This window comes from Acanthopagrus latus, chromosome 15, assembly GCF_904848185.1.
Source record: "Acanthopagrus latus isolate v.2019 chromosome 15, fAcaLat1.1, whole genome shotgun sequence".
Taxonomy (NCBI): domain Eukaryota; kingdom Metazoa; phylum Chordata; class Actinopteri; order Spariformes; family Sparidae; genus Acanthopagrus; species Acanthopagrus latus.
The window spans coordinates 10,519,425-10,537,770 of record NC_051053.1 but is presented as its reverse complement, the minus strand read 5'-3'; the positions used below and the strand labels follow the sequence as shown (position 1 = coordinate 10,537,770).

Genomic DNA, 18,346 nt, shown 5'->3' with positions numbered 1-18,346 from the left:
GAAATGGTTGGATTTACCCTTTAAACCAACCAGAGTAGTTTAACCTGGTGCTGCAGCACATTTCACAACAATGAAAGCATTAAAAATCCAAACTTCTCCCAAAAGATATAAGACAGTGTACACTGTAACACTGTCCTATTGGTTGAATCCTCTTGTGCCACAGAGACATTCCTCCAGGAGGCTTAACAGGTTCTTATTTCCTGGAGCAATCACCAAAGTAGAGTGGCATGTTCCAGCTCATTTCTCCTAACAGCCCCCTGGATTAATGTCTCCACTCATTTAATTACATATAAGAAACAAAAACTGCAAGCGTCAGGTTAGTCAGAGCGGTTTCTAAATGGAAGGAGCCCAGCTTTGGACATTTTCTGGCTTGTACTAGTGGTCAGGTAATGAGCTAGATGAGAACATATTCGCTCTCCTGGCACAGCGTGTCCTCAGTTAAGGGGCTGCTGTAAATCCTGAGTGAGCAAACCTCGCCGTCGCCTCCAAGTTAAAGCTGCTTCAGCATGACAGATTAATCGGATGGGTTTATTACTGCTGCAGATTAGATCATCGCTCGGTTTTACACGCCCGCTAAATCAGGTAGGATGAAGAAGAAAATACCTGTGACATTATCGAAAGACAAAAATCACACTTTTCCTCAGCGTGATGGCAACAAAATAATGATGTTTGGGAAGGATACATATTATGCTCATTTTCAGGCTTCATCATTTTACTTTGGGTTACTACTAGAGCAGTTTCATTGCTTTAATTCTCAAAAAAAAACAAAAAACAAAAAACAGTCTTTTCATACTGTCCAGTGCTGCAGCTCTGTATTCACCCTCTGTCTGAAATGCTCTGTTTTCGCTCCTGTCTCTTTAAGGTCCATTACCCAGTCTGCTCTGATTGGGCAGCTCATACACGCCTGAGCCAGCACTGCTCACCATGTCTTCAGTCGGCTCAGTCATGTTTTCAGCTCCAAGTCACTTCTACTGTGAATACAGTCAGAAGTTATGTTAATGTAAGACAAGGTGACGCTGTGAAGAAGTCACAGAACTAAAAGGCAGGACAACTTTTAAACCTTCAAGACCTTTTATGTGCACAATAACCTATATAAAACACTGAAGGAAACAACAAAAACAAAAAAAGCACAACAGGTCTCCGTTAATGTTGTGTGTGAGAGGATGGAGAGCGTGAAGACTGTCCAGTCTGAAACAATAGGAGGATGGTCCTGTCACTGGACTCGGGGAGCCGAGGGTTAAGGGGTCAAGGTGAGGACACAACAATGTGACAGATAACAGGCGACTATTAAAGACAGGCTTACCCTACGGGTGAAACAGAGGAGTTACACACCCATTTAAACTCTGGCCTGAGCTCGGACTATCATTTATCCAACACGGAGATCAACATCATGGTTTTTTGGGTGATTGTCAGTCTGCTCCAGGAGGTTCTTGCAGTTGCAGGTGTGGGTGAGTGTAACATTTTGTGTGTTTTTTCCCTAAAACGAGGAGTTACCTTTTTATATTAACACATATTCTAGGGATTTTCCAGCAGAGACTTTGTGTTTTGAATGTGTCTTTTTAACTCATTTAAACTACACATTAAAGAGTACTCATTGTCAACAAGACCAAAACCAACGACGTCTGAATCCATATTCTAATCATTTCTGACTTCCTGCTCTATTTGTTGTATTTAGCCCCGAGTCTATTTTTACTGAAGATGTAAATCTTAAAAATGTGTCACCAATATCCTTTCTTTTGTTCTTATTTTTTTTAAAGGCGTAGTAATTTCCCTAAACAGCTGGGCACTGTAACTTTCAGCCCATGTTTGGCGGATTAACACACATTTGTAGCCATATTGTGTTTTTTTGGCAGCAGGCTGTTGGATGTGCTTCACAGTGTGCCTGATGGATGTGTTTTTAACAGGTCGTCCCACCTCCCAGGATGATCTCTACACCTTAAGCAAATATAGACTATGGCCAGCTTTGTCTTTTAACATAAGCTACATATTATGAGGCTGGACACCGTTTACTGTGGTTTCCCATCTTCATCCGTCCAGATGAAGTGGCTGGAGTCTGGCTGGTCAGGCGCGGCTCCACGTTCCCTTAATGGCAGTGTTAAGTTATTCAAGTCCCATCTGTAAGATTTAATGCTCCCATTACCATACACCCGTATGAGTCAGCGATGTCCTTTGCCCCTTCTCTGCTGCAACGCAGCTGGTCAGTCGTACGTCTCCAAAACTGGTCGTTTATGCTGTCAGTGGATCCGGGCTGCAGTCTGATCCTTCTGCTGTTATCGGAGCAGCAGATAGTGACAACATGGACTAGTGGCCGGAGGGTGCAAATTATGTGCTTGGTGACACCATTTATGATTAAGATATAAGTCCACACTAGTATTTTTTTCTTAGCTTCCAGGAACCAGAGAGCAGTCAGTTCACTTTTCTTTGGAGTACATGTTCACGTGAGAGCAGACGTGACCTTGTGCGTCACGCAGAAAGCACTTTTCGCTCATGTTCCGGGAAAGCATAAAAGTGGAGATTTTTATGAAGAGCAATCCAACTAAATGGAAAGCCTGGAGTTTGGTTACATTGGTGGTTACTGCCCCAGTAAAGTGTTATGGTGGTCGTTGTCAGCTGTCATGTGTCCTGGCTCCAGCCCGTCACTGAAGATGCTTTACTGTTTGATCGGCCTCCTGCCATGTCTTCATCCCTGCTGATTGTCAGTGATTAAAACCAGTGCCAGCTTCGACCAACCCCCGTCATCCCTCACAACTTCTCCTTTTCCTTTTGTTTTACATTTACCTCTTAATTACATCTTTGAGAGGGCATGAAGTGAGGGAGAGACTATTGATTGTTTTGCTGCACTTTGTTTACTCCGCCCTTTCAGTTGTTCTCCTGATTCTGCAGAGCTGGCTGTAGTGAAAAGAGTCACCGCTGACAGAACGTGTCGGATAAAGGGTTCCTGGTGGATGGCTTGTTGGCTTTTAGTTCAATTGAAATCGACTCTTGTGTTGCAGTTTATCTTGTCAAAAGGTTTGCTTCATTGTAACAAGTTTACTCAAGTGGCCAGTGTAGATGTACAGTACGTGGAGGGGGTGAGAGATATAGTGCTTGTCAATTAACTGAGCAGAAACTGGAACCTTTCCTGATGCAACTAACTGTGTTAAGGAAAGTGCAAAACTCCAAGCAGGCAGGTAGAAGTAACGAAAAAAAGCTTTATTGAAAAATGTTTTTTACAAAAGGCAGATGATGACAAAGCAGCTGACTAAAATCAAGACTCCAAGAGCAAAATCAAACAGGATTGTTGACAGATATAAAAAAAACAAAAAAACAGAGAAAGTGACAAAGTTTGATGGAAAAACAGTCTTAAATACACAAGAAGACTAATAAAGGACGGGATAAACTAATTAGGGGAGTTAAAATCGGTTGGAAAAGACACAAACACAGGAAGTATAAAAACCGATCATGACACATGAGTATAAGAGCACAAAAAACAACATGAAACGCCTAAACTAAAAGCCAAAGCCACGTCATCACCTTGAATTAACAGCAATGCTGAAGGGACACTTCCCCGCCGTGCAGGTATGTGGTCTTTGAAACGTCTGCGTTTCAAGCCCCAAGGTAGTGAGGTCGGGAGACACACGGCAATGGTCCCTGATCAGTCTCACATCAGGGTCATTATGGGGATTTTAATATCCTTTTTCAATGTTATTTTTAATCTCTGAGAGCACCAGAAACCTGTTATACCGATGTGGAGGCAGAGATTTCAAAACCCCGGAGTGATGAAAGAAAAACTATCTGCGTGGCTGTGCAGGAATAAAGTGAGAAGATGAAGTTTCTTTTCATGATTGGGTGAACTGACCTTTTCATAATGATGCAGTATTATGGGGAGATCTGATTGGTAAAAATAGCAATACCACTGTATGATACTCCTATAGAAGAAAACGTCTTCCATTCATTGCAGCATAGGCTGACGGTATTACAAGTGAAATAGCCATTCCAGACCGCAAGTCACCATCTACTTCATACTGCAGCTCTGTTTTACCACTTTAAGCACTAGAGATGCACTGGGGGTGTGTAGTTAATGGTTGAATTTACATTTTTGGGTGAACCTTTTAACTTTTGTCAAGGCATCGCGTTTGGTAACCCTATCAAATATTTTGAACGAGGCCTACAGTTGTAAACTGAAAAGTAACAACTAGTTCTGAGATAATCGGAGCCATGTTGCCCTTTTTAGACTCCATACATATACTATTACTACTATACTATCTATACAGACTCCTTCTCTGGCTCATCTTCTTGTTGATCTGTGCCTCAGCCCTGGACCCCTGCTCTGCCTACATCAGCCTGAATGAACCGTGGAGGAACACGGACTTCCACGTCAACCGGACATCTGCCGTGCCCCTGTGTGACAGCCACGTGTCTGGAGAATGGTACCGCTTCACTGGCATGGCTGGAGACGCCATGCCCACCTTCTGCATCCCCGAGAATCACTGTGGCACCCACGCTCCCATCTGGCTCAACGGCAGCCACCCTCAGCCCCGCGACGGCATCGTCACCCTGCCCGTCTGTGCCAGCTTCAACGACAACTGCTGCCAGTGGAGCGCCAGTGTGGATGTGAAGGCCTGCAGCGGAGGATACTTTGTCTACCGCCTGCCCCGACCCTCAGTCTGCTTCCACGTTTACTGTGGCCGTTAGTGAGCTGGTCTATAAAGTCAACATGTTAGTTCATCCTGTTACTTCCTCTCTATCGCTGTGTTCATATGTGTGCGTGTGTGTGTGTGTGTGTGTGTTGCAGATTTCTATGATATCTGTGATGAGGTGGACTGCACAGGTCCCCTGTGTCCTGAGTCTGACTGTCGCTGTGCACCTGGAACTGTCCTGGGACCAGACGGACAAACATGCCTGGGTGAGACAGGCAGAGAGGGAGGAAGAGAGGGGGCAGATAAGTTGAGCAACAGACAGTGATGAAGAAGAGAATATGCGAGTCAGTCAGCCTGGATTTGCAGTATGTTCACTCATTGTTTTGACATTCTTAATTCTGGATAAGCTGTCTTAAGGCTACTCAGATATCCATGTCTGGTTGACTTAATGGGATCTTCAAAATATGATAATGGCATCAAGTGATTCATCATTTCTGTTTCAAAATGACATTTGTATTATGTAAGTTTTTGTCTGTGAGTCATAATAAGGAGGGTAAGCCTAAGTGTTCAATCTAAACATTAGTTTGACAAAAAAGGATTCCAACTAAGATCCACTTAGATTTGATTATATTTAACTTCACTGTTGCACCAGGCCAACAATAATAATGTAGTTTATCATGCAGCTTTCAGCAATCCTCCTCTGGAGCGTTCAGCTGCATCTCCCACTCCGTTCGCTCCAACCATAGACCATATTCACACGGTGGCCATTTTGCTTTGACATCCTGCACTGAGTGATTCAAAAGTCCTATAAATGTGGGAAAACGGACTCATTGTTATTATTCCAAACTTTTCTGATTGATGAAAGTGAAAATCTGGAGGGGTTTTTTGCCTATATTTCAAGGTAAAAACATATTTGAGAACCCATTATCTCTTTGTCAAACAACAGCTAATGATAACATTAGCGTTCAATGTAACAATTAATTTCCCACCCTGAGTGTGATGTCACAAGAAAATGGCCGCCACATGAGTTTGGTCCATTGTCTTGACATTTTAAGATGGCAACATTTGTGCCTCTTCATCCACTTATCCCTTACTTTCACTTTTAACTGTTTATACATTCCTCTCCAGATTGTTTAGTCTATTTTAAGCTAACTCTCTCTTAAGCCATTTACAGGTATCCACTACTTTTGACTAACTACTACTTTAAGCTAACTGTCAAAGGTCTGTCTGTTACTTCTGCTCACCATTTGGACCATTTATGTGTTACATTAGCTATTTCTACTGTTGAACACTTATGTTTAGCTATATCAATCATTTATTTGTGACCTTCAGGTAACTGTTTCAAAAAGTTGTCAAACTGTTGCCAGCTTTTGAACTTCTCTGCTGGCTTGCTAGTAATTTATTCTACACACACTGAAAACACAAAGTACACAGCTCTAGTGTACTGTAGACCTACCACAGCCCAATGACTGCTTTTTCAGTCATTCCACCTAGTCTTTGTGACCTTCTCCTGAACCGTAAACAGGATGTGTTTACATCCTCTCAATGATAAGATGGATCACAAAATGGGAAGGATGAGTGCAAAGCCTGATCAAGGAAGCAGCTATTGACGGGAAGATTGAAAGCTTTTGTATTTGACGACTCTCCTCAAGGTGAAAGTTTGAGTGTGTGGGTGTGTGTGGTACACCGGAGGGTACACCTAATGATGGGTTACAAGGCATGCTGTGGGAACCTCGGGAACCTAGACAGCCTGAGAAGTGCCATTATCTCATTATTCAGCCATCAACCAAGTCTGGCGTTCCCTGTCTCATAAATGACTTCTTCATCCTTGCTCACTCTGCACTCTCACTTTTGTCCCACCTTTTATTCCAGCCCTCATTATTTCTTTACCATTCCTCTCAGTGTTAAAAATGCAGTTTTAAAGTCCTTTAAAGTGGATTTATCATCATCCTCTCCAGAGCTCTGAGAGAACTGCCTTGGGGTGATAAATTCCACCCATCTCACCGTGTGGAGTCGATTAAAACAGGACCGATCTGATATTAATATCTGACCCAGGTGTGGTGTGTGTCCTATATTTAGATGTGAATGAATGTGAGAAGAACAATGGCGGCTGTGCAGAGGTGTGTGTGAACACCAAGGGCTCCAGGCGCTGTGAGTGTGGGCGGGGCCGTGTGATGGACAAGGATGGACACAGCTGCAGAGGTACACCCGTGTTCAGATATTTATATGACAATCCAGTCAATGTTGTGAAGATTCAGTTAAACCATGGAACAACAGGGTGGGCTTCATCTTTTCCTTTTCGCTGTGTGGTCTCGTGCAGAGACGGCAGGCTGCCATGTCAACAATGGAGGCTGCAGTCACGGATGCTCCTTGCTGCTGGACACCTATAAATGCAGCTGTCCCAGAGGACTGAGGCTGGGAGAGGATCAGCACACATGTGAGGGTGTGTACCAGTGTGTGTTAGTGCGTGAACGGGATGTTGAAATACTTTGAAGTTAATTAGCCAGAAAGCAAGGCAAGCTGACACGGAGATGCATGCTTGCATAAATACACAAACTGATGGTCAAGAAAGTGGAGATTTGACCAAAAGAGAGGATCCTTAATCAGCCATTGATCAATCATGTTATTCATGATCAGTGAATTACTAGACTGGCCAGTACTTTTTTCTACAGACCTGCGGTTTAAGTGATGAGACAGTCCTGGTGAAAACACATGCTCCTGTCAGACTATTTACCTCAATGGCTATATTTAGTACGGCTTCATGATGATTATTTTTCCAACTACCTGGGAACTGCTTTTTATATAATATGACAGGACAAAGTCTAAAATGCCCGGTCCAAGGCGACATCCCCAAATTAGAGGTTAAAACCAAAGACACACTCACATTTGCTGTGATTATTTTCATGATCCTGTCATTTATGCTGATTACTTTCTCAATTATGATTCAGTTAATTAGTCAAACATTTTCAGAGATTAGTTAAAAATGTCTTGCCTGTCAAAAAAAAAAAGGACCCAGATCTTCCTCTAGTGCCGCATTGTCTTGGTTTCTCTGATTCTAGCCAACAAACAGATTACGTGGCATGTATCCATCTAATCACATGACTGTGGGATGATTCTTTGCTGCTCTTTGTTGTTGAATCCATGCACTGTTTCATGATTTGTGCCACGAAAAAATGGGTCTTATAGCTTTGCCTCTCTTTCCGGCAGTGCCAGTCCAGTGCGATCCCAGCTTAATTATCGTGTCAGTTCCAAAGGACCTTGTAGGAGGATTGGAGCTCTCCCTGTCCAACTCATCTTGTCGCGGTGTCTCTAATGGCACACACATCAACCTCAGCTTCAGCCTCAAGACCTGCGGTACAGTGGTGGAGGTCAGAGGTTGAGATTTTTAGACTGAACGTGCTCGGGGGCCTGGAGAAATGTTTCATTATCGAAGCGCTATATTCCAGTGGCTTGTGTGACCGTTGCAAACTGACTGTTGACCCCCAGGTGACAGATGACAAGATTGTGGGCACCAACCTGGTGACAGGCCTTCCTAGGAGCAGCCCAGGCAGCAGCGGGGACCTGATAGTCCGCACCAGCAAGTTAGTGCTCCCTGTCACCTGTGAGTTCCCCAGGGAATATCAGGTGTCAGACGAATACCAGGCAAGTCCGCGAAGCTCAGCCCTGGAGCTGGCAGGCCACAGTGAGGGTGTTTTCCCCTTCTCCCTGGAGCTCTTCAAGAGCGCAGAATTCTCAGAGCCGTACCGCACCCCGCCCCAGCTCCAACTGCATGACTCCCTGTTCTTCGGGGTGGAGCCTAAGGAGAGAGTGGAGGGCCTCTCGGCGCTGGTGGACAGCTGCTTCGCCACGCCAGGGCCCAAGGCTGACCAGGCGCTCAAGTATTACCTCATAAAAGACGGGTGAGTGGTTAGTGTAGAAGTAACATTTTAATGTCACGTCTTGTGCTGCATGATGGCGCGCCTAATGCAAAAAGCCAACCAGAAAGGCGCCTCGCTGGAGCAGAATATCCATCACGTTTTTAAATGAACGGGCTTTTGCTGCCCCGTAATGCTAAAGTCAGTGGTAGAGAGTATCTGAGTTTGTAAGTAAAAGTTGTATAAAGATGTACTTGTACTCCACTGCAGTACTGTAGTAAGGTATTATATTGCATTCAGTAGAGCTCATCCCCCCTCCAAGGTCCAACAGCAATTATACTAAGCACCCACTGTAGCTGACCAAAACAAAAAGTGTTAATTACAGATAGTCTACATGATATCAACAGAAAAGGCCAGGCCCAAGATGGGACGGTAGGCAGATGGTGGAGTGGTATAGCAGTGACCACTCAGCACCAAAGACTTCAGAATCCAGACTCACTGAAACACAAATCATCAGTCAGCATCTTCATCACAAACCTTGAGCGGTTTGTAGCCATGCAAAAAAGACTAAGATATCTGTCTCTTTCACCCCAGTTCAGTGGTGATGGCTGGAAGTTTATTTGTGGTACTGACAGCACTGACAGTTTCATTCTGCAGCAATGAGCTTATCCAGAAGCAGAGTCCCTGTTACTGAGCTATTCACAGAACAGACTGCCATCAGTTTTCATAAACGCTGTTTATTTATAAGAAAGACGTTTCAATAAAAACCTTTGACAGTGAGGTCTTTGGATTTCAGATGCCGCCATAGTCTGTGAGGATCATTTCTGGAGACATATGTGGCTAATACATTTTTTAAATGTCATTTATCCAAGATGTGAGCTCCACTGATGGAATTCCATTCGCCTCCATTGTGTTGGGGAAGAGGCAGAAATGTCAGTGACAGATATAAAAAATAACCTGGGCAAATAAAAACAGAATTGCACCGTACTGTATATGCATGGGTAGATACTACTAGAACTAAGAGAGGGCTTTTGTTGTAGTTGGGGTGTCTTGTTCATGCACACAATGGAAATTGCAGAACGCTGTCTTGTTAATATTAATACACCTAACCCGCACTTGGTCCCGCAACATGAACGGACTGTATAATAAATGTCAACAGGAACAGACCCAGCTGTTGAGTTTCCACACAGCTCTGGCATCAGCTGCTTGACAGTTAAAGGACAGGAACTCTCCACTCTTTCAAGGAAATGTCAGATTCTGCTTTATGTGAAAACAAAACAAAAGTCGAAACACAGATGAATCTTATTATCTGGTGAAGACTCACTTTTGGCCGACCATTTCTCCTCTGAGCCCAGAGTGAGATTTCCTCCCGGGACGCCATCAGAGCAGGGCTATTACCTATTCTGACAATTTCCTATTAAACATACAGTAGTGTTTCAGGGCTTCGGGGCAGCTAACCTTGATGAAAAGGCTTGTTAGAACTATAAATGGATCACTGAGTACTGTGTTGAGGTATTGCTCGCATGCATGACTCCGTTTTCCCCCTTTGGCTTCCTTTTCAGGTGCATCTCTGATGAAACTGTGACACAGTACTCATCGAAGGACCAGCTCTCTAAGCACTACCAGGTCCCTGTCTTCAAGTTCATCGGCAAGGACAACCGAGTGAGTAAGCAAGGCATGCTGGGAGCCAGCTGGCAAGTGTGTGTGGGCTTATGTCTATGTAACACTATACCGTAACGACTGCCATTACAGAATTAGCTTTGTCTGCGATGATGCACCGCTCCATCTCTGCTAAAAATGAGCTTGTCTCTTCACAGCAAGTGTTCCTCCACTGCCACGTGTTGGTATGTGGTGCAGGAGACTCCCGCTGTGCTCAGCACTGTCGAGGGCGTGTCCGCCGAGAGGTTCGAACCAGCGAACCTCAGGAGCAGCACACACTGAGTGGAGGCCCCATCTTCATCCTGCCTGAGCCGTGATGCTCGAATAAAGCTATGTGCTGGAGGCAGAAGACATACTCAGATCCTGTACTTCAGTAAAAGCAGCAGTGCAACCATGTAGGAATACTCTGTAACAAGTAAAAGTAGTGCATGTATATCAGAGACTGACAGATGTATCAGTTGGCTGAAACTAACAGCCTACAGTAGGTTGGCTTATCAAAGATATATCAGTTTTGTCCATATGTTATTCAGTATGCACAGATGGCGCTTATTTGTGGAGATTATAATGCATAAAAAGCTGTTCAGGGTAAATGATAATTACTACATTTCCAGTTAAGTTTACTATTTCAGTGCACTGATGTCAAGTTCATTCAATAAAGTTTATTGTTAACTGTCATTCATCCTGCCACCATTACGTATCTGTGTTTGAAAGGCCACATTTTAGGGATGATTGCAAATGGTGTGTGCATTTTGGGCAATATATTGATATCATAGTTAAATGTGTATATATATTGATATCATAGTTAAATGTGTATATATATATATATATATATATATATATATATATATATATATATATATATATATATATATATATATATATATATATATATATATATATATATATATATATATATATATATATATATATATATATATATATATATATATATATATATATATATATATATATATATATATATATATATATATATATATATATATATATATATATATATATAGTATTTTTTTTTAATTATATATCAGTATCAGCCCCAATACTAAATCTAGGTAAGCTCTAGTCTAATAACTAGCATCATATATACTTAAAGTACCATAAGTCAAAATTCTCATGGAACATTTCAGAATAATGTATATTATTGGATGACAATTACTATGCATTAATTTATTCAACATCCTTAAAGCAACATTATGTAGAAACTGGCATTTTGTATGATTTGGCCACACCACTGTCATAAATACAAATCGCAGGTCTGTAACAATTTGTCAGACGTACTATAGGTGATAACTGCGAACAAATAATCATAGCGTCACAACAATGTGAGGTGATGGGGGGGCAGGGTGGCTGAGACGGAGCCACCATTCACACTGTCACAAGACACTGTACCATCAAAATGATTTTGAGGGTCATTATTTAAAGCTACTAACCACTTTAATATATAGTTTACCTTCTTAGTATCTTGTGATTTTTCCCTCAGGGATCAGTAAAGCTTTATCATAATCTTTAATATTACTTCATTTTTTTTATTATATTTTGTATTATTGATCTAAATCGGCAAGGCAATTAGTAACTTAAAGCGACAATTAAATGAGTTGGAGCATAAAGTGCAATAATTGTAGTGGAGTAGAATATAAAGTAGTAAAGAACAAGTACCCCAAAAATTGTACATAAGTACAGCATTTGAGTAAATGTATTTGGTTACTTTCTACCACTGCCATTTACACAAACAGCCAGAAAAATGCCATGAGAGACAGGATTACAAAAAATACATTTGCACAAAGTAACATTTAGATTAAAGCTGAACTGACTGCATCAGTTTATTTGGCATCTGAAACACCAAACAGATAAACACAGAGCAGTCTGTTGTGTTGTACAGATAAACATGCATATTGACAGTATATATACATATACACGCCACTCTTCTTCACTCCAGTGAGTTCCAGTGTCAGTCACAGAGCTGTAGCTCACTTGAATTCTGCTTCATACATCCCAGTTTGTGTCTTTGCCACTTTGCCCAGCAGCACAATTTACTGACATTAAAGTGAATGGCATTTCTATTAGAAATCATTCAGAGGGGCCACAGTTCATTTGTAACAACTACAGCATGAAGGATGCTTTTCTAGGTCACGGTTTGAGGCTTTTCCCAGCCTTGATCGCAGCTTACAGATTTAGTGGATTCATAGAAAATTGTGACTATTTAACACCACATCACTGACTTAAAAAATACATGTGGAACATCCACAGTCGTATGATTCACTCGCTCAGTGAAATCGACGGTGGCGAGCACGTCACACATTCCAGGGAGGTGGAAAAGAGACACCAGGGTGCCGTGACTGGAAAATATGCATCCGCTTCATCGCTCTGACAATTCATTTAGAGTTAGTCGTGTCAGTTAAACTGCAATCAGTTACATTTACTCACAAAAAACATCAAATAGCTGGCTAATAACTTACCTCAGATACAGTCGTTGTAGCTGTAATATGCATTACATTTACATGACATTAACAGAATTAACAGATAGGCAGTGCACCATAGTAATTACCTTGTGTGTTTCTATCCAGAGGAAATGAATCCAACTGCAGCATCCCTCACATCATGCACTTTGTTTGAAGTCACCAAACTAATTTATGGTAATGGAGTCATAGAGGCCTAATAAATGGCCAAAAAGAAATGAAATGGAGTTCTGAGTGTATCACATACATATGCAATTAATGAAGTTTCTGAAAGTCAAATCCAGATACCTGTTAGTCCTGCCGCTGAATTAAACCCGAGAAACTGTTTTTGCATTCCTCATTTAGGTGTTTTTTAAGTCCCAGTTTCAAAGTCTCAAGAGGGCTCATATGAATTTTCTTGTGTTTCATGAAAACGCTTATAAATATATAGCATAAGCACCCAGGAGTCCATAGTGTTGTGTGTCACAGTTCATCCCTCTCCTCTCCCTCGCAGACACACGCTGCCCTCTGGCTGTTCATGTAGGATCTACAACCCAGAGTCCACACTGTGTTGAATAGAGTGTCGGCCATCGTTTCACAGGCTGAGGAGAACACACAGAAATAGAGAGAGGAGGAGGGCAGAGTAACAAATAAGTGAGTTTATTTCTGGCAGTCATATTCACACCTCAGTTTCCACAGTACACATGGGAGAGAAAGGAAAAATGTGTGCAAATATCTCACCTTGTACTCGGTTCACAAAGCCCAGACTCTTATTAAGATCCGAGCAGATGCCATGCAGACACAGGCGAAACTTGGAGTCACAGTCGTACTTGCTCGTCCCACAAGTGTCGTAGCACACGTCGAGCTGGTTGCAGCACTGTGTCATAGCGGGGATCCCCAGGTCCAGCTGTCAAATGGAGGGACATGTTAGAACAGTTTACTAAAACAGCAGCAGTTATTATGGTCATAGTTAGTTATACTGTATGGGCGTATGGGGAGAGTTCACCCCAAAACCAAAAACACATATTCTTCTCACCTGGAGTGCTGTTTATCCATTTAGATTATTTTGGTGCGAGTTACTGAGTTTTGAAGATATCAGTCGTAGAGATGTCTACCTTCTCTTAACTCAGTGGCACCCAGCTTTTGGTTCTCAATAAAACATGTACGTTAGAAAAAGTCAGCAATGTCCCTTTGTTAGAAATCATGTCCCTGTTTGTTTTTGTTGCTCTGAGCACCAAAAAAATGAATGCCATCATGTTCCATTATATTCAGTTCAATTGATAAACATCACCACAGGTGAAGGGAAAAATATGTATTTTTGATTTCGTGGTGAACTACCCATTTAGCCGTGTAGCTTTGGGCTGTGGTGTTATGAACAGGCCACCTACAGCAGTATTCACCTGGAATCCAACCAGAGAGGAGCTGCAGCCGTCAGGCTCTGAGGGCTGGTAGCTGGGACGGTGTTGAGGAAGTTCTCCTGAAAAAGATTCCCAGATAATTTGCATTTTAATTCCTCAACTAAAGTGAAGGCGTGTCAACAAACTAACGTCATCATGCCCGCCTAGTCAAGGAACCAAAGTATATCTCTGTTCTTGTTGCGTGTCGTTTCAGAGATAAGATGTGACTTCTGTTTGAGAACATCTGCATTGATTGTGTAACTGTAAGTACATCCACCTCTCAGACTGATAACCAGAGTGTTTTCATTATCAGCAGCCTGAGCGCTGATTGAACTATCTCAGATCACAAAATAGTGACAGCAGAGGGATTGATTCAGTGTGCTAAGCAAATAAATACTGTCGCAGCAGAAGGAATGACGACGTGATTATCACTTGAAAAGCTTTTTGTAAACCAGCTACACTGATAGAAACATTTGTATTTTCTGAAAACAGCTCTAACACACTTTTACCTCACTAAGTGACCTCCTGAGAACACAGATGACACTGAAAGACTGATGGCCCTCAGTGCCATGACATTATTTTGATTTTTGAATTTCACTCTTACCGTATCTGCAGCGGTACTGACACACGCCATCTTTACCCCCGACCAGCTCCACCAGGGAGTCAAAGTATCCGTGCACAGTCTGGAAACTACTTCTAATTGAGTTGAGGCTCCAACTGTTATCTTCTTGTGCCAAGGGTCTGTCCAGGGACTGGTCTGTCTGAACTGGTCTGATTTCATTCCCCTCCTCCTCCTCTTCAGAAGGCTGATCGTGGGTGACAGCCTCACCGGTCACAGCTTCCACGGCAGGGCTGTCTTCAGCAGGCCTATCACTGTCTGTCCCTGGCTCTTCGGCTGTTGCACCATCTGCCATGGGGACATCCACCTGAGGTTCGTCAGCTGCTGGCTCATCCGCTGCGAGCGTTTCAGCTGGTAAAATGTCACCAGTGAGGGGATGAGCTGCAGGCTCCTCGGCTGCAGGCGAATCAGCCACTTTAGCATCTCCACCCTCTTCAGCTGCATCTACAGAGGGAGGTTCCACAACACCATCAGCAACAGCAGGGGCCTCGTCTTCTTTTTCTTCAGCCTGGTAGTGGCCTAAAGTGGCGCACATGCCCGCAGACACGCAGAGAAGGAGCAGGGCCACGGTCCGAAGCAGCATGGTGTTGAAACTGGTGACAATCCGAGCAGAGGAAGCTCCCCAGGAGGAGAGGTGGTGTTAACAAGGTGAGAGGAGTGAAGAGAATGAGGGACAAAAACACACTCTGCTCCTACAGGCTCTGCCAGCAGGAAGGCAGACTTTGACCTGTGATTAGGTTGCAGCAGACAGCAAGGCAGCCTGTCATGTTGGGGCCAAAGGTCATCCCCATATCAATCCAGAGAAGGTCTACAATTCCTCTAATCCTCTCATTCTCTGAGAATCTTGAACACATCAGATGAGTAATGTCATCAGTTTCATTCGCAGAGCTGTAATTGGATTTTTATGAGTCAAAAGTCACTTGAACTTGAGGCCAGAGGGAAAAATTCTCTTTGTATTCACTTTACCATTCTGAACATCTAATGCTGGCATTTTCAAAGGCTGTGGCCTTTATCAAGACATCACAAACTTCAGACGATCTTCACTGTTTTAATAAAAGGTCATAGACTGACACTTCAGCAGAGACAAATGGACGATCATCTTATTCATCTGACATGTCTCTGCTGCCCTCTGGTGTCTGAACAGTAATGTGCTGTTTTATTGATATTTTTGTCCTATAGTGACCCAGTCCAACAACACAGGTCTATCTCACTGATACCAGTTGTGACTTATGTGATTCTTTTTTCTTGCCAAGTCTCATACAGGGGGCTTGTTATCCTCCTCAACCTCTCAGATATCACGTTCACGCACAGCAAGGTACAGAAAAAGGTTTTTTTCTGCTTTCACATTCATTAACATTCAAGCAGCTCCAGGGGGTACATACATCACAACCTATGTGAAACCTTAAGGCAGAAGTTGTTCATATTGACAAATACTAATTGGACTGCCCTGGGCCACTAAAACAACATAAGTGAAGTGTCAGATTCCCTGCTGTTCTTTCACTGCACAGTGACGTCCTCTCTAATGAAACACCACATGTACACCCGAGGCCCTTTTATAATTTAAGGCTTGAGAATGGCAGTAGTTAAGAAGCAAACAGAAGAACAAACTAATTAAATACAATTACCCAAAGCTGGATTTACATATGTCACAGTGTTACAATACAATTTTTGTGAAAAGTACTTTTTTCCCTTGTTTAAACTTCTACCTCACCACACTTTAGATAGTCCTTTTTATTCCACTGCATTTATTTTATAGATATTGTACATGTTGTGTAATACCACTATAGTAATATTTAATATATGATTAAGATATTACTGACAAGATACATGACTGTCTTTCATGTATCCAACAGTGGACAAAGCAGCTAGTTTCAGACTTGCCTCAAACATTTGTAACATTGAAATAGTGCTCAGATGTCTCACTCGCAATATTAACTGTAAAATTCTGCATAACTTACAGAAAAACACAGACAGGAGGGCCAGTCTGCAAAATCAGAACCTCCCCCTTTAAGTCATGTTGCTGTTAAAGATGCAAAATGTAAGAACGTGTGTTTAAAGATGTACTTTATTAACAAAATGTGAAAAATAACATTTGACCTTATGTCAAAGTCATCCATATACTGTACTGCAAAGGTATCTATTGAAGTTAGCATGTTACCCAGCTAGCCCCCACCACCACCCACTACCTTAAAAAACACCAACACCAACCTCCCTGCTCTGAGACCCCAGTCCAGGCAGAGCCAACTAATACTACTGATTATAACTGAACTGGCACTCTACAAATTCTATTGCTTGATGAGGCTGATATTACTGTGAACTGACTTTATTAGCTGACAGAATCTACACGTAGCAGCAGTTAGCAAATACTGTGGTGATACACTATATTACCAAAAGTATTCGCTCACCTGCCTTTACTCATTCTATGAACTGAAGTGCCATCCCATTCCTAACTCATAGAATTCAATATGATGTCGGTCCACCTTTTGCAGCTATTACAGCTTCAACTCTTCTGGGAAGACTGTCCACAAGGTTGAGGAGAGTGTTTATAGGAATTTTTGACCATTCTTCCAAAAGCGCATTGGTGAGGTCACACACTGATGTTGGTCGAGAAGGCCTGGCTCTCAGTCTCCGCTCTAATTCATCCCAAAGGTGTTCTATCGGGTTCAGGTCAGGACTCTGTGCAGGCCAGTCAAGTTCATCCACACCAGACTCTGTCATCCACGTCTTTATGGACCTTGCTTTGTGCACTGGTGCACAGTCATGTTGGAAGAGGAAGGGGCCCGCTCCAAACTGTTCCCACAAGGTTGGGAGCATGGAATTGTCCAAAATGTTTTGGTATCCTGAAGCATTCAATGTTCCTTTCACTGGAACTAAGGGGCCAAGCCCAGCTCCTGAAAAACAACCCCATACCATAATTCCTCCTCCACCAAATTTCACAGTTGGCACAATGCAATCTGAAATGTACCGTTCTCCTGGCAACCTCCAAACCCAGACTCGTCCATCAGATTGCCAGATGGAAAAGCGTGATTCATCACTCCAGAGAACGCGTCTCCACTGCTCTAGAGGCCAGTGACGGCGTGCTTTACACCATTGCATCCGACGCCTTGCATTGCACTTGGTGATGTGTGGCTTGGCTGCAGCTGTTCGGCCATGGAAACCCATTCCATGAAGCTCTCTGCGTACTGTACTTGGGCTAATCTGAAGGTCACATGAAGTTTGTAGCTCTCTAGCAATTGACTGTGCAGAAAGTCGGCGACCTCTTTGCACTATGCGCTTCAGCATCCGCTGACCCCTCTCCGTCACTTTACGTGGCCTACCACTTCGTGGCTGAGTTGCTGTTGTTCCCAAACGCTTCCATTTTGTTATAATAGAGCTGACAGTTGACTGTGGAATATTTAGGAGCGAGGAAATTTCACGACTGGATTTGTTGCACAAGTGGCATCCTATGACAGTTCCACGCTGGAATTCACTGAGCTCCTGAGAGCGGCCCATTCTTTCACAAATGTCTTGTTTCACAGTCTGCATGCCTGAGTGCTTGAATTTATACACCTGGGGCCAGGCCAAGTGATTAGAACACCTGATTCTGATCATTTGAATGGGTGAGCGAATACTTTTGGTAATATAGTGTATGTTGCCCTCCATGTGTGTGGACTATGAATATGGCAGGTGGAAAATTCTCATTGCACCTGTAACATGTCTGGACTAGTAGTTAAGACTGAACCCAAGACATGTAATGTGTATTTCA

At 42.8% G+C, this 18,346-nt stretch overlaps 2 protein-coding genes across 3 annotated transcripts; one reads left to right on the top strand and one right to left on the bottom strand.

The window, feature by feature from the left end:
- Nucleotides 1-1,337: 1,337 nt before the first annotated feature.
- Nucleotides 1,338-10,807, top strand: oit3 (oncoprotein induced transcript 3). The gene is made up of 9 exons (XM_037124136.1): nucleotides 1,338-1,448; nucleotides 4,295-4,669; nucleotides 4,775-4,885; nucleotides 6,699-6,821; nucleotides 6,940-7,062; nucleotides 7,827-7,987; nucleotides 8,106-8,518; nucleotides 10,036-10,135; nucleotides 10,291-10,807. The coding sequence occupies exons 1-9, from the start codon at nucleotides 1,391-1,393 to the stop codon at nucleotides 10,447-10,449; spliced, it is 1,623 nt and encodes a 540-aa protein (XP_036980031.1). The 5' UTR covers nucleotides 1,338-1,390; the 3' UTR covers nucleotides 10,450-10,807.
- Nucleotides 10,808-11,939: 1,132 nt separating this feature from the next.
- pla2g12b (phospholipase A2, group XIIB) lies at nucleotides 11,940-15,512 on the bottom strand. Of its 2 annotated transcripts, none has more exons than XM_037124778.1 (4): nucleotides 14,587-15,512; nucleotides 13,974-14,062; nucleotides 13,327-13,492; nucleotides 11,940-13,187 (listed from the first exon to the last, which is right to left on the bottom strand). In XM_037124778.1, the coding sequence occupies exons 1-4, from the start codon at nucleotides 15,182-15,184 to the stop codon at nucleotides 13,069-13,071; spliced, it is 972 nt and encodes a 323-aa protein (XP_036980673.1). In that variant the 5' UTR covers nucleotides 15,185-15,512; the 3' UTR covers nucleotides 11,940-13,068. The 2 variants fall into 2 exon arrangements, with proteins under 2 accessions (XP_036980673.1, XP_036980674.1); XM_037124779.1 differs by having other exon boundaries at nucleotides 13,986-14,062; nucleotides 14,587-15,510.
- Nucleotides 15,513-18,346: the final 2,834 nt, after the last annotated feature.